This window comes from Armigeres subalbatus, chromosome 2 (assembly GCF_024139115.2).
Source record: "Armigeres subalbatus isolate Guangzhou_Male chromosome 2, GZ_Asu_2, whole genome shotgun sequence".
NCBI classification, from domain to species: Eukaryota; Metazoa; Arthropoda; class Insecta; order Diptera; family Culicidae; genus Armigeres; species Armigeres subalbatus.
In genome coordinates this window covers 183,611,568-183,624,893 of record NC_085140.1, presented here as the reverse complement: position 1 = coordinate 183,624,893, position 13,326 = coordinate 183,611,568, and the positions used below count along the sequence as shown (strand labels likewise).

Below are 13,326 nucleotides of genomic sequence, written 5' to 3'. Positions count from 1 at the left end.
TGCGCTTTTTAAATTGCAGAGAGTTATATTTGATGGCACATACGCAAAGATTGTTTCATTCCGAATAGTTGCAACAAAGTGAAAGGTTCAGTAATGAAACAATTTGTGCTGCTTGGGTTGTTGTCTCTGGGTGTCGCTCCGATTATTCTTACTGTTCGCGATGAAGGCGTTTTTTATAGCAGTCAATTAGGACGGTACCCCTTTTGACATAATGCCGTTTGGCATAAAGTCCTTTTACCCAACCAGAAAATGCATGATTTTATGACAATCTTGCATGAGTTTCATGCACAGATTGCATTAACCTGAGGCCCATGCACAGATTGCATTAATTCAATATAGCAAGCCATTGCATTAGATCTCTGATCACGAGAAAAAAGAACTGGGTATGTGTTTGTGTCTAAATAGAATCTATTTTTAATTTTTCGTCATCAAAAAATCTGGCCGAAGACGAGAATTGAACTTTAGCCTTCCATCAAGCTACCAGGCCATCCAGTTGAACGGATTTGTTACAAAATGCTTAATGCAAAGAATGTCACAACTTTTTGTTTTGGATGTTGGCTCAATGGCTGTTAGGCACAACGGTTGTTTATCAGAGTGGTTGATTGGCATAATTGTTATTAGAGCTGTGAATTGATGAATAAGAATTGTAGAGCGATATAATTACGTTACACCATATGGACAATACGTGATAAACTGATAATTGAACACAAGAAAAATAAAGAAGGTCCATGACAAAACGGGAATATTTCACACAATTAGTTAAACTTAGTTGGTATTGATATAGATGGGTATATAAAAGTATGGACCACCGGACCTTCTACCAAAATGCTTAGTTTGAAGTGATCGTATCGCCTCTATGTACACTTGGTAAGAAAAGGAAAAAATAATTTGTTCCTTCTTAGACAGGACTCATACATGTTTCAAATTTAAGAATTAACTATAGCATGTATTTTCATAGAAAGTCCTCTTTTGCCATTTTCCGGGCCAATGTGTGGATTGGAAGCAGGAACCATAACAACCCTTAGCAAGCCAAATATATTCTTCGATAGAAAGAAGCATCACACGACCAAAATTATGGATCATATTACCTACTGAAATTATGGATCATCATCACGCTAAAAATTGCGCAAATTAGAAGTTGTATGGATTAAAGTATAGTTTTTTATAGATTATGCCATTTTAGTCCAAAGTCCAATTCAGGTATTTCACTGACCTTTCTTTTGCTATTCCACGAATTATTTTAAACTACAGCTTGAACTTTACTACAGGGTGAACAGGGTTGCTTGTCAGTAAAACAAATATTCATAAAAACAAAAGCTTGAAAATCAACAAACGTTTTATTTTTACAAAAGTATATACCTATTCTTTGTAAATTACATGTATAGTTCAAATCTTTCTCCTTTTTCTTTAATTACCATCCGCAAACGCTTTTTAAATGAATCGCAACTGGCACGCACGGTTTCTTGGGGCATTTCTTCCCAAATATCGGTCAAAAGCTGCTTAAATGTCTCCAGAGTGTGCCCCTTTGTGCCTCCGATTTTACTTAGCATGTATCCCCATGCATAGTAATCCAATGGATTGAGATCTGGTGATGAGGCGGGCCATTCTTTTGATGAAATGAAATGCGGTAATTTCTGGCGACACCACTCCTGTGTGGCTTTTGACTGATGAGAAGGGGCGGAGTCCTGTTGAAAGCAGTAGTTACCACCTGGGATCAACTTTGAAGTATGGAGCAACAAATGGTTCTTCAAAACATGTTCGATGTAGTAGTTGGTGTTGATTTTTACGCCAGATTCGATGAAAAGCAGTGGTAACTTGACATTTCTCGAAATTCCACCCCAAACCATCACTCTCGACACATTTTGAAACCGTTGAATAGCCAACTTGTCCTTGGGAACATCAGTAAGCTTTGCTCCATACACACGATCATTCTGTTGATTGTGAGAATCTTGCAACAAGAACATCTTCTCATCGGAAAACAGGATTTCACAATCAGCGTGCCGCTGCAATAGTTCCTTACTCCGTACCACTCTTGCCAGCTTCTGCTTCTCCGTTAAGCCGTGAACTCGCTGTTTCTTGTATGCCTTGAGTCCCAAGTCTTGATTGACGATGGTCCTGAATGTCGTTTGGGAGATATTCAAGTCCCTGGCCATTAATCGTCCTGATTGACTGGGATTACGGCGAATCCGCTCCCTGACGCGCTTAATCATTTTTTTGGTCCGAACTGTTGGTAGAGGTCCATGTTTTTGGCTTATTTCATTCGTACCAGTCCTCTTGTATCTTTTAATGGTACGGAAGATGAATCTCTCGTTGACGCCGATGTGTTTGAGCTTTTTTAATATCTCACATGGTCTTGTATTTTTCAAGTACAAATCGATTATCAACTCGCGTTTTGCATCCATTGCTGTATCAAATCAAAAACGAACAATTTCCGAAAACAAACTACATCTGTCAAAATCTATATGAATACACTTTTGAATGGAAATAGTTAAATTTGATAAAATTAAGTGTACTAAGAAATACTTATGGTAGAAAATCACTGACAACCAACCTTGTTCACCCTGTATGCTATAGAATTCTTTAATACATGCTGCAAATGCTAATTCTTTCTTAAGGGCGTCCATGTTCCATATATCCAATACTACTCAAATTTCATCCATCATATTACAATTTCTTATCGGTTTAGACATTTTGATTGAAATATTTTTTTATAATTAAATAATTGAATATTTTTCATATGGCATACTATCCGAATGAATGTTTCACGCTAATATAAGGTAGACATGTACGCCGCCGCCGCCGCTGGTGGTTTTATTCACGCCGCCGCCGCCGATCATAATTTTGCCATGCCGATGGCTAATCGCAATAAAAAAATCAATTAACTTGAGTCGAGTCGAGTCATGTACGAGACAATGAAGACGGCCTAACAGTTGAGGTTGAAATATGTATCTGTAAAGCAATGCAACGTTGTGGAATTAATTGGAATAGTACTAAACTTGTCTTATGACAATTCATGTTAAGGTGGACCTCGTACCTCAAGTGATGGTATCTCTATGTCGGTGTGGTGCGATACATAGTTCTTGGTTAATTAATGAGTTGGTTGATTAGTTTGAGAGTTTGAATGAGGCTTTATCTACTAAAATAATACATTTTTATTTTTATTTCGAAACTAGCAGACCCGACGAACTTCGTTTCGCCTGAAATTGATTTAGTCTCTGATTAGCTCTCGAGTTATGCAGAAATTTCTGTTTCATTTGTATGGGAGCCCCCCTTTCCAAAGCGGGGAGGGGTCTCGAACCATCTTAAGAACCTTCCCCGGCCCCCAAAACCTCTGCACACAAATTTTCAAGCCGATCGGTTCAGTAGTTTCCGAGTCTATAAGGTTTAGACAGACAGAAATTCATTTTTATGTATATAGATAAATATTTGAATACGATTGACAAAACCACTTGGTATGTTGTGAGCATCAGTTGAAAACGCTTCTTCTTTTCTTATTAACTACCACAATAACCCGCAGCTGGGATGTTGTCGCCTCACCGCGCCGCTTAGTATTTAGTAAACTTATTTAGTTGAACGTCAAACATTACGAAATTTTAATTATATTTTATTTTCTTGAAATTATTCATACTTTATTGAATAAGATCTAAGAAATGTTTCTTCAAAAATTTCTAATTCCTTGAATTTCTGAGAATATTCGAAGAAGCATCGTATCGTCATTCAGGGATTTCTTCGGAAAATATTCCAGAAATTTCTTCAAAAATAAATCAAGAAATTTCTTTGGAGATTCCTCGCGAAATTCTTTCGTTTCCTTTAAAGAATCTTGGAAAATTACTTCAGGAATTCTTCCGGAAATTTCTTTATGTATATCTTCGGAAATTCCTTATGAAATTTCTATGAAGATTCCTCCAGAATTTCCATTACCTTTAGAAAAACCTTTACGATCTTCATTCGTAATTCTTGAAGGAATGCATACGAAAATGGTAGCATCAGTTCCTACAAAAATTTTGTTGGAAATTCCTTAAGAGATTCCTTAAGGAATTTCTTGAGAAATACCTTTGGAAATTTCTTTAAGAATTCCTTCGGAAAGTCCTCCTTTTGAAATTTCTTCGGCAATTATTCCTTGAATTCCTTAAATAAATTCTTTAGATATTGCATAAGGAATTCCTTCAAAATTTCCAAAAAAAAAATTCTTCAGAACTTCTTCCAGCAATTCCCTTGAAACGTTCTCCGGGAATTCTTTTTCAATTTCTCAATTTCTTTGAAAATGCCTTTATGAATTTTTTTCAGTAATCTATTCGCAATTTCTTCCAGAAATTCCTTTGGAGATTCGTCCGGTAATTCCCTCCGAAATTGCCTCAAGGAATCCTACAAAAACGATTACGGAAACGAATTCCAGAAATTTTTCGAAAATTATTTCGGGTAATTCTTGCAATTTTCTTTAGGAATTAGGGGAACGGTTCGCCACTTCATCTCATAGCTCCTATTTCCATCCCATCAAAAACAAAGCAATGGAAAGGAATTTGGTTTGTTTATTATTTTTGTGATTTTTTTCAGCAGTGAGCACGCATGTTGACAAAAAAGAAGCGACGAATTTGGTGCCGTATTTCTTTGTTTAGCGATGAGATGGATATATGTACAGTGAGATGGAGATCGGAACATTTCCCCTAGTTCGGAATTTTCTCCACGTATTCTTTCAGAAATTTTTCTAAGAACTGTTTTGGAATTTTTTGAAAAGGTCTAGGATAAAATTCCAGGAAATTCGTTAAGAATTCCTGACAAAGTTCTTGAAAAAATATCCGAATTTTCACAAAAAAAAAAACTCCTGAAGAAACTTCCGACAATCTTAGATGTCTTCAAGAATTCTTCGAAACATTATGTCGAGACTTCGTTCAGAAATTCTTCTAGGGGTTTTTTCCAAAAATCTGCCGAAATATGTTTAGGAAATAAATCCAGAAATTAAATAATTGTTGAAATTTCTCAAGATATTCCTCCAAAAATTAAACTTAAAGAAGGGTTTCTAAGAACTGTGTATTTCAGAAATTCCCTCAGGAATTCTTTAAGAACTTCCTCCAAGAATTCTTTAGGAATTTCCTTTGGAATTGCTTCAGGAATTCCTTAGCAAATTCCATCAGGAATTGCTTCGTAAAATCCTTCATAAATTCATTCGAAATTCCCTTCGGATTTGGCTTCCAAAAATCCTTCCTTAAGAGAATTTTTTTAAATATCTACAGAAAATGATTTAGAAGTTCCTTCGAAAATTGTTTCAGAATGCCTCCAATAATTCTTTAAAAATTCCTTCTAAAATTCATTTATGGATTCCTTCGGAAATTTCTTTAGGCTTTGGAAATTTGCTCAGAGACTTCATCAGAAATTAATTTTAGAATTCCTTCGGAAGGTTCTTTTAAGGATTCCTTCGGATTTTTTTAGAAATTACTTTGAAATTTCCCAATTTTTGGAGTAGACTGTGAGATTTAACCATGATCATTAATTAACGGCTACGCAGTCTTATACGATTCAAACAAGTTATTTTATTCGGACGAATAAAAAAAACTCGTATTAATCGTATGAGACTGCGTAGCCGTTAATTAATGATTTATGATTTCTCCTTTCAAGAGGCTCGGAAGCCTCCTTTCAAGAGGCTCGGAAGCCTCCTTTCAAGAGCTTCGAAAGCCTTTTCTCAAGAGGCTCGGAAGCCTCCTTTCAAGAGGCTCGAAAGCCTCCTTTCAAGAGGCTCGAAAGCCTCCTTTCAAGAGGCTCGGAAGCCTCCTTTCAAGAGGCTCGGAAGCCTCCTTTCAAGAGGCTCGGAAGTCTCCTTTCAAGTGGCTCGGAAGCCTTCTTTCAAGTGGCTCGGAAGCCTCCTTTCAAGTGGCTCGGAAGCCTCCTTTCAAGAGGCTCGGAAGCCTCCTTTCAAGAGGCTCAGAAGCCTCCTTTCAAGAGGCTCAAAAGCCTCCTTTCAAGAGGCTCGGAAGCCTCCTTTCAAGAGGCTAGGAAGCCTCCTTTCAAGAGGCTCGGAAGTCTCCTTTCAAGAGGCTCGGAAGCCTCCTTTCAAGAGGCTCGGAAGTCTCCTTTCAAGTGGCTCGGAAGCCTCCTTTCAAGTGGCTCGGAAGCCTCCTTTCAAGAGGCTCGAAAGCCTCCTTTCAAGAGGCTCGGAAGCCTCCTTTCAAGAGGCTCGGAAGCCTCCTTCCAGAGGCCCGGAAGTCTCCTTTCAAGAGGCTCAGAGCCTCCTTTCAAGAGGCTCAGGAAGCCTCCTTTCAAGAGGCTCAGAGCCTCCTTTCAAGAGGCCTGGAAGCCTCCTTTCAAGAGGCTCAGAAGCCTCCTTTCAAGAGGCTCAAGCCTCCTTTCAAGAGGCTCAAGCCTCCTTTCAAGAGGCCTGGAAGCCTCCTTTCAAGAGGCTCAGAGCCTCCTTTCAAGAGCTCAAGCCTCCTTTCAAGAGGCTCAGAAGCCTCCTTTCAAGAGGCTCGGAAGCCTCCTTTCAAGAGGCTGGAAGCCTCCTTTCAAGAGGCTCTGGAAGCCTCCTTTCAAGAGCTCAGGAAGCCTCCTTTCAAGAGGCTCAGAAGCCTCCTTTCAAGAGGCCTGGAAGCCTCCTTTCAAGAGGCTCAAGCCTCCTTTCAAGAGGCCTGGAAGCCTCCTTCAAGAGGCCCGGAAGCCTCCTTTCAAGAGGCCTGGAAGCCTCCTTTCAAGAGGCTCAGCCTCCTTCAAGAGGCTCAAGCCTCCTTTCAAGAGGCCTGGAAGCCTCCTTCAAGAGGCCTGGAAGCCTCCTTTCAAGAGGCTCAAGCCTCCTTTCAAGAGACTCGGAAGTCTCCTTTCAAGAGGCTCCAAGTCTCCTTTCAAGAGGCTCAAGCCTCCTTTCAAGAGGCTCAGGAAGCCTCCTTTCAAGAGGCTCAGGCCTCCTTTCAAGAGGCTCAGGCCTCCTTTCAAGAGGCTCGGAAGCCTCCTTTCAAGAGGCCTGGAAGCCTCCTTCAAGAGGCTCGGAAGCCTCCTTTCAAGAGGCCTGGAAGCCGCCTTTCAAGAGGCCGGGAAGCCGCCTTTCAAGAGGCCTGAAAGCCTCCTTTCAAGAGGCTCAGGAAGCCTCCTTTCAAGAGGCTGGAAGCCTCCTTTCAAGAGGCTCGGAAGCCTCCTTTCAAGAGGCCCGGAAGCCTCCTTTCAAGAGGCCTGGAAGCCTCCTTTCAAGAGGCCTCAAGCCTCCTTTCAAGAGGCTCCAAGCCTCCTTTCAAGAGGCCTGGAAGCCTCCTTTCAAGAGGCTCAGAAGCCTCCTTTCAAGAGGCTCAGAAGCCTCCTTTCAAGAGGCTCAAGCCTCCTTTCAAGAGAGCTCAGAAACCTCCTTTCAAGAGGCCTGGAAGCCTCCTTTCAAGAGGCTCGGAAGCCTCCTTTCAAGAGGCTCGGAAGCCTCCTTTCAAGAGGCTCGGAAGCCTCCTTTCAAGAGGCTCGGAAGCCTCCTTTCAAGAGGCTTGGAAGCCTCCTTTCAAGAGGCTCGGAAGCCTCCTTTCAAGAGGCTCGGAAGCCTCCTTTCAAGAGGCTCGGAAGCCTCCTTTCAAGAGGCTCGGAAGCCTCCTTTCAAGAGGCTCGGAAGCTTCCTTTCAAGAGGCTCGGAAGCCTCCTGTCAAGAGGCTCGGAAGCCTCAAAATAAAATAGTTTTAATTTACATAACATTTTGTATCAGGTACCAATTAGTGTCGTCAGCAATTGGCTATTGAATGTGCTGTTTGATGATCGATAAACGTATAATATTGCAATTGTAATTAAAGTCGATTTTTATACGGATGATTCGTACCATGTGAATCAAAAAATCCGCGTTCAAATTGATTTTTTAATCAATTGATTTTTTCATCCACCCCGGTTCACGCCGCTGCCGCCGATCATATGACCGGCGCACAGGTCTAATATAAGGTTCAATAGTGATCATGTAGAAATCACTTCAAATCAATGCAGTGGATTATTTACTAGGAGGAATGACTGCTTTGGCAAGTTTTATTCTATTATCCCCTGACAATAATAGAACAAAACCTGCCAAAGCCGTCATTCCCCCTACATAAACCGATATTATATATTTTTCAGTCAATTTTTAAACGATTTAGCTTTTAGTGTCTTCATTATTTTGTATAAACATTAATTATATTGACTTTTGCATTGATATTTTTGTACAAGTGCCAAAATACGTTGTTAATATAGTTAACACAATACAGAAAAGAACATACGGGAGAGAATGTACGTGGACCTGGAACAATGCGACTTTTGGAAAACTGTGTTTTAATGTCGAAATAATATAATCTGTTGATTAATTATTAATGCGCTGTGGGCGAAAACCCCTAACAATAATTTAAATCCTATTGACCGCATCGAATAGCTCTGACACTTTTTAATGCTGTTCGATAATTCATGCTAGACTAATACCATCACCACGGGAAATTAATTACTTCAAGTGTACACTCTAAGCTGCATTCCCGCGTCCCAGCCGCACATGCTGCTAATAAAAATGTTCCACGCCATTATAAGTCGACAATTTATCAACGGAAAGCAGCGGAGAAAACGTACGTCCAGGCTGTTTGCTATTTTTAATACACGACGATAGTGATAAATTGGGACCACCGCCAGCGCAGCAGCATCCAGTCAGTCCCGTTAATTAATTGGCCATTAAGCTTCCCTTCTTCAGATCTGCTGTAAAAGAATTTTCTCGGAACAAACAGCCCTTGAACTGTTAAATAACAAATGTGAAAAGGGTATTCATTCACATGTAATTTGAAATATCTATTTGGCGAAAATTTTCTTAGTGCACTTGAAACATGGAAGTAGTCAAAAATGGTATATTTTGTTGCTCAGTGAATTGGTAGCATGTTTCTACCGCCAGTTCGTATCTGTCGGCGGATTACCTTCAATCGATTCGCTGCAACTCGTATGAGGGTAGGCTGGTACAAAATGTACAATGCAAGTGCAAATCTCCAATTTTTGGAAGGAAAATCTTAGTTTTGGCAATTTAATCACAATAAGTTTTATGTATTTAAAAAAAACTAGATTTATCAACTTAGCGAAGATAAAGCGATTCTCGTGTTTAGTTAAAGATACAAACCTTTTGAAATAAAATCACAGTTTTTGGCTCAACGTAAAAATGTTGCATTTTAAAACGTACTCATACGCACGCACATACGGACGGATATATGTTCAGTTCTTCGAGCTGAGTCGACTACGGATCTCCGGGCCTTCTATCAAAGCTTGTTTTTAGAGTGAAGGCTTGTTAGAAATTGAATAAACTAACTACGGTCCATTTAAAGCTTACTTAGTCAACCGATGCATTTGAAACCATTCTCCCCTGTCTTATATCCTAACATCCGATCGGGAGTTTGCATCGCACATATAACGCACTTGCCAGGTATACAACGGTAGGTCGGATGAGGATCGCGATGACGGTGGAGTACTTTACAGTGTTTTGTGTGTTGATTGGAAAACGGTTTAAAGGATTGTTATCGGGTTGTTAAATTTATTACCGCAAATAGAAAGACCAAGATAACCTATTGCTTACCGCGGCGGAGGACCTGTAGCTGTGGATATTTATAAATGGTTGAAGTAAAACGTTTTCCCGTTTCGTTCTGTTCGGAAGTGAGATAAAGCGCCGATTGCATCCATCGACGATGGTCATACGTCGCGTTGTAGTCGTCCGTCAGTCGACAGGCGAACGAAAGACTGAGAGAATGGTTCACACGATTTTAGGACCCCGCGGGTTGAAGATGGTTGGCATACGTTGCTATATTGCAATATTACGTCAATTTTAAGAGGTTAGGTCATCAGATTTTCCTGAGGGTTACAAGTACGATGTTGTAGAAATGGTCAATATGGGAAATGACTGGTAATAGGTTGGTTTTAATGCACTTGGTTAGCGTCTCACCTCAATTATTGAAAAAACAGTGGGAATATGTCCTGACACATATTAATTTGGCAAGTGTGGAGGAATAAAAATATCCACCAAAATAAGAAACTTATATAAATCTAATCAAATGAATCTTGACTGGAATGGATCATTTATTTCAATTAGTTTAGTTTATAGTGAGATTAACCGCTTGTTTTATCATTTTCTTTACAGGACCTCTGCTGGCACAGTGGGTGGCCACTAGCAATAGGCGGAGCCCTCGTGCTCCATCTCGGCGCACTTGATGAGTCACTGGTCCGCATCCACGATTTCTACCTTTGCATTCGTCCCGAACCGGAAACAAATACACCCCGTCTCTATGCAGTTTGGCGCGGCGGAGGAACTCCCTCGAGTGATCAACACCGTGAGTCAACCACCGACCCACCACCACCAACCCAACCCACCACCTCTGTTATATACCGTCAATTGGATCCGACCGTAGATCCAATTACGCCCCTAGCTGTGGAAATGCTAGCTGAAGACTTGCCCGCTCTACTGCAAAATCTACTAGTGGGTATCGAACGAGCCATCTGTAGAGTGCCGCTGGAAGAACTATCCTTCCCCACGCAAGAATGCACCACCAACGCCGCTAGTGATGAAGCCGATGATCGGCAGAACAACAACGGGACTTCACCCCCGGATCCGACAGACCGACAGGACAAATACATCCTAGCGCCCGGTACTCCCAAGATCGGACTCAAGCGCCGTGAACTGATCACCAGAAACAAGTTGATCAACAACAAGTACGCCCTCAAAAGGATAACGTCAACGACAACACCGCCTAGCCCAAACCATAATAATGGCGGCAATCATAATAACACCAACGGCAACAGCTTTATAAAACCCAAGGAATCTTCGGTTGGAGGAAAAAGTGAAAATACTTCACGGATCAACGGTAATCAGTGTAATGACGGCCTAGTGACGCCAGTCGTCGACCGAAGAACCGAAAAGGAAGACGACGGCAGTGCTAAGCTCTGCGACACGGGTGGTATCACAGCTGTCGGGATCGTGGGCGGTGGAGGAAGCGATAATCACCAATCAACTGCCACTTCCAACGACTCCAACCCCGCTGGTGCAGCGGACATCAACTCGATGCCATTATTCTGCCTCGGCGGATCGTTTCCCCATATCGACAGCGATGAAGAAAGCGGTGACGACATGAGGCGGAGCGAGACAGGTGAGTTGAGTCGTTGTCCCTGAAAAGATCTCTTCTTCATCCCAGCCGCCGTTTGAAACGAAGTGCATCAACCACTAGGCGCTGGTTTGGGCTGCAGCATTTATGACCATCATACCACCGCACCATTCTTCGTCTCATACTTGATCGTGCGATTGTTCTGATGTAACTGAGGTGGTGGGCTCAGAAACATTATCTGCTGTGCGCGATGATGCGCATCAGCCCTAGGCAAAGCTACAATGTTGTGTCACGTAATTGTGGCTTGTCTCGAGGCTAGTGGGCTACAAGGTCATGATGATGCCTCAATCAAACTTTCTTGGATAACGTAGAATTAGATTTTATTTTACTGTCGTTATCATTCTGAATAGAACCAGTTCTTTCGATGGCTTCTATCTAAGAAGAGTGGAATGAAAAGGCTTCATAGAAAGTTTTAAATATTGCCAGCAAGCATATAACACATAAATCAACCTCAACTTTTTTCACGGTCGTATTTTTGATCGTCTGCGCAAAACCTTATAAAGTCGTAAGAAAAGTACATACACGAAACAATAACCATGAATAGTCATCGTTATTGGAAGAGTGCATGTTGGAGTGATTCAAAAATTGCCACTTATGTAAAAGCTCGTGCCGTGATGCGGCCTATAAACTATTTTAGAATAATCAACGCATCGACTTTACAGAACAGATCTTAGGCTGAAAGTCAGTTGTTGTAGCGAAGCGATCTGATTTTAGTAAGCAAAATTTCAAAGAAAACAAAAATGCTTATTATTGATATTGTTATCATTTTTTCATGTGTTAAATTGAATTTCCTATGATTCAGTATTTCCTTTATAACTTTTGTTGCCAGCATCAAATTGTTTCGCAACAAAAACGATCTTTTTCCTTGCTGAATTTCCTATGTTGCCAATATGTCTTCTTCTTCTTCTTCTTGGCATTACATCCCCACACTGGGACAGAGCCGCCTCGCAGATTAGTGTTCCTTAAGCACTTCCACAGTTGTTAACTGCGAGGTTTCTAAGCCATGTTACCATTTTTGCATTCGTATATCATGAGGCTAGCACGATGACACTTTTATGCCCCGGGAAGTCGAGACAATTTCCAATCCGAAAATTGCCTAGACCGGCACCGGGAATCGAACCCAGCCACCCTCAGCATGGTCTTGCTTTGTAGCCGCGCGTCTTACCGGCTAAGGAGGGCCCCGTGTAGCCAATATGTATGAGGCGCCAATATGTATGAATAATATTAGAGCTTATTAGGCAATGTTACGGGATAGTTTTCCACAAAAGCTACTGGTTTCATAGTAATTTTCATACAATCTTCAAAGTGCTTGTGCTTAGTCACATTACATCCAAATTCGCTGAAAAAGTTGGGACGATTATTAAAATAGCAAATGTCTTCGTTTAAGCATAGAGTGTCCCAAAAATACGCTATGTTCGAAAAGTCATGGTGTTCAATTGTCGTCTAATTGATTGGTGGGCGGTTCATAATAGGTTTAGCACCACTGCACTGTCCTTTGTCCTTTCAGTCAGCTATTTATAATATCGTAACTTGTGTGTGTTTCATTTTACAGTAATATTAAACATTCTACTTACGGTATGTTTTGCCTTTCTCGTACACCAAGGTGTAACGAAAAGGCTATATATTCACTTCCAAGACGATTATGTGATAGAAGGTCCGGACACCCAAAGTGTTATATATCAATCGACTCAGCACGACGAATTGAGATAATGTTTGTCTTTGTGTATGTGTGTGCGTGTGAGTATGTATGTGCGCAAAATAAAACTCACTCATCTCTTAGGCACTTATCTTGATCCGATTTCTTTGCAATAAGTTGCATTCGACGGGGAATCCTGTCCTATTGTTTCTTATTGAAAATTGGCTAGATCGGACTATGGGATCAAAAGTTATTGTTAAAATACGATTTATATGCAAAAAAACACGGTAAGAAATTCTTACTCATTTTTTTTTTAGTATATTTGATGTACGAGAAGGGGCCCTCCTTAGCCGTGTGGTAAGACGCGCGGCTACAAAGCAAGACCATGCTGAGGGTGGCTGGGTTCGATTCCCGGTGCCGATCTAGACAATTTTCGCATTGGAAATTGTCTCGACTTCCCTGGGCATAAAAGTATCATCGCGTTAGACTTATGATACATGAATGCAGCAATGGTAACTTGGCTTAGAAACCTGACAGTTAATAACTGTGGAAGTGCTTAATGAACACTAAGCTGCGAGGCGGCTCTGTCGTCCCGGCTCT

At 41.0% G+C, this 13,326-nt stretch overlaps 1 protein-coding gene across 1 annotated transcript in view; it reads left to right on the top strand.

The window, feature by feature from the left end:
• The window catches only part of LOC134211360 (uncharacterized), a 167,365-nt gene that overhangs the window by 51,776 nt on the left and 102,263 nt on the right, over positions 1 to 13,326 (top strand). The window contains exon 2 of the mRNA XM_062688148.1: positions 10,073 to 11,075. Within this exon, the coding sequence (XP_062544132.1) occupies positions 10,367 to 11,075 (709 nt within the window). The 5' untranslated portion in view covers positions 10,073 to 10,366. The remainder of the gene's footprint in view (positions 1 to 10,072; positions 11,076 to 13,326) is intronic.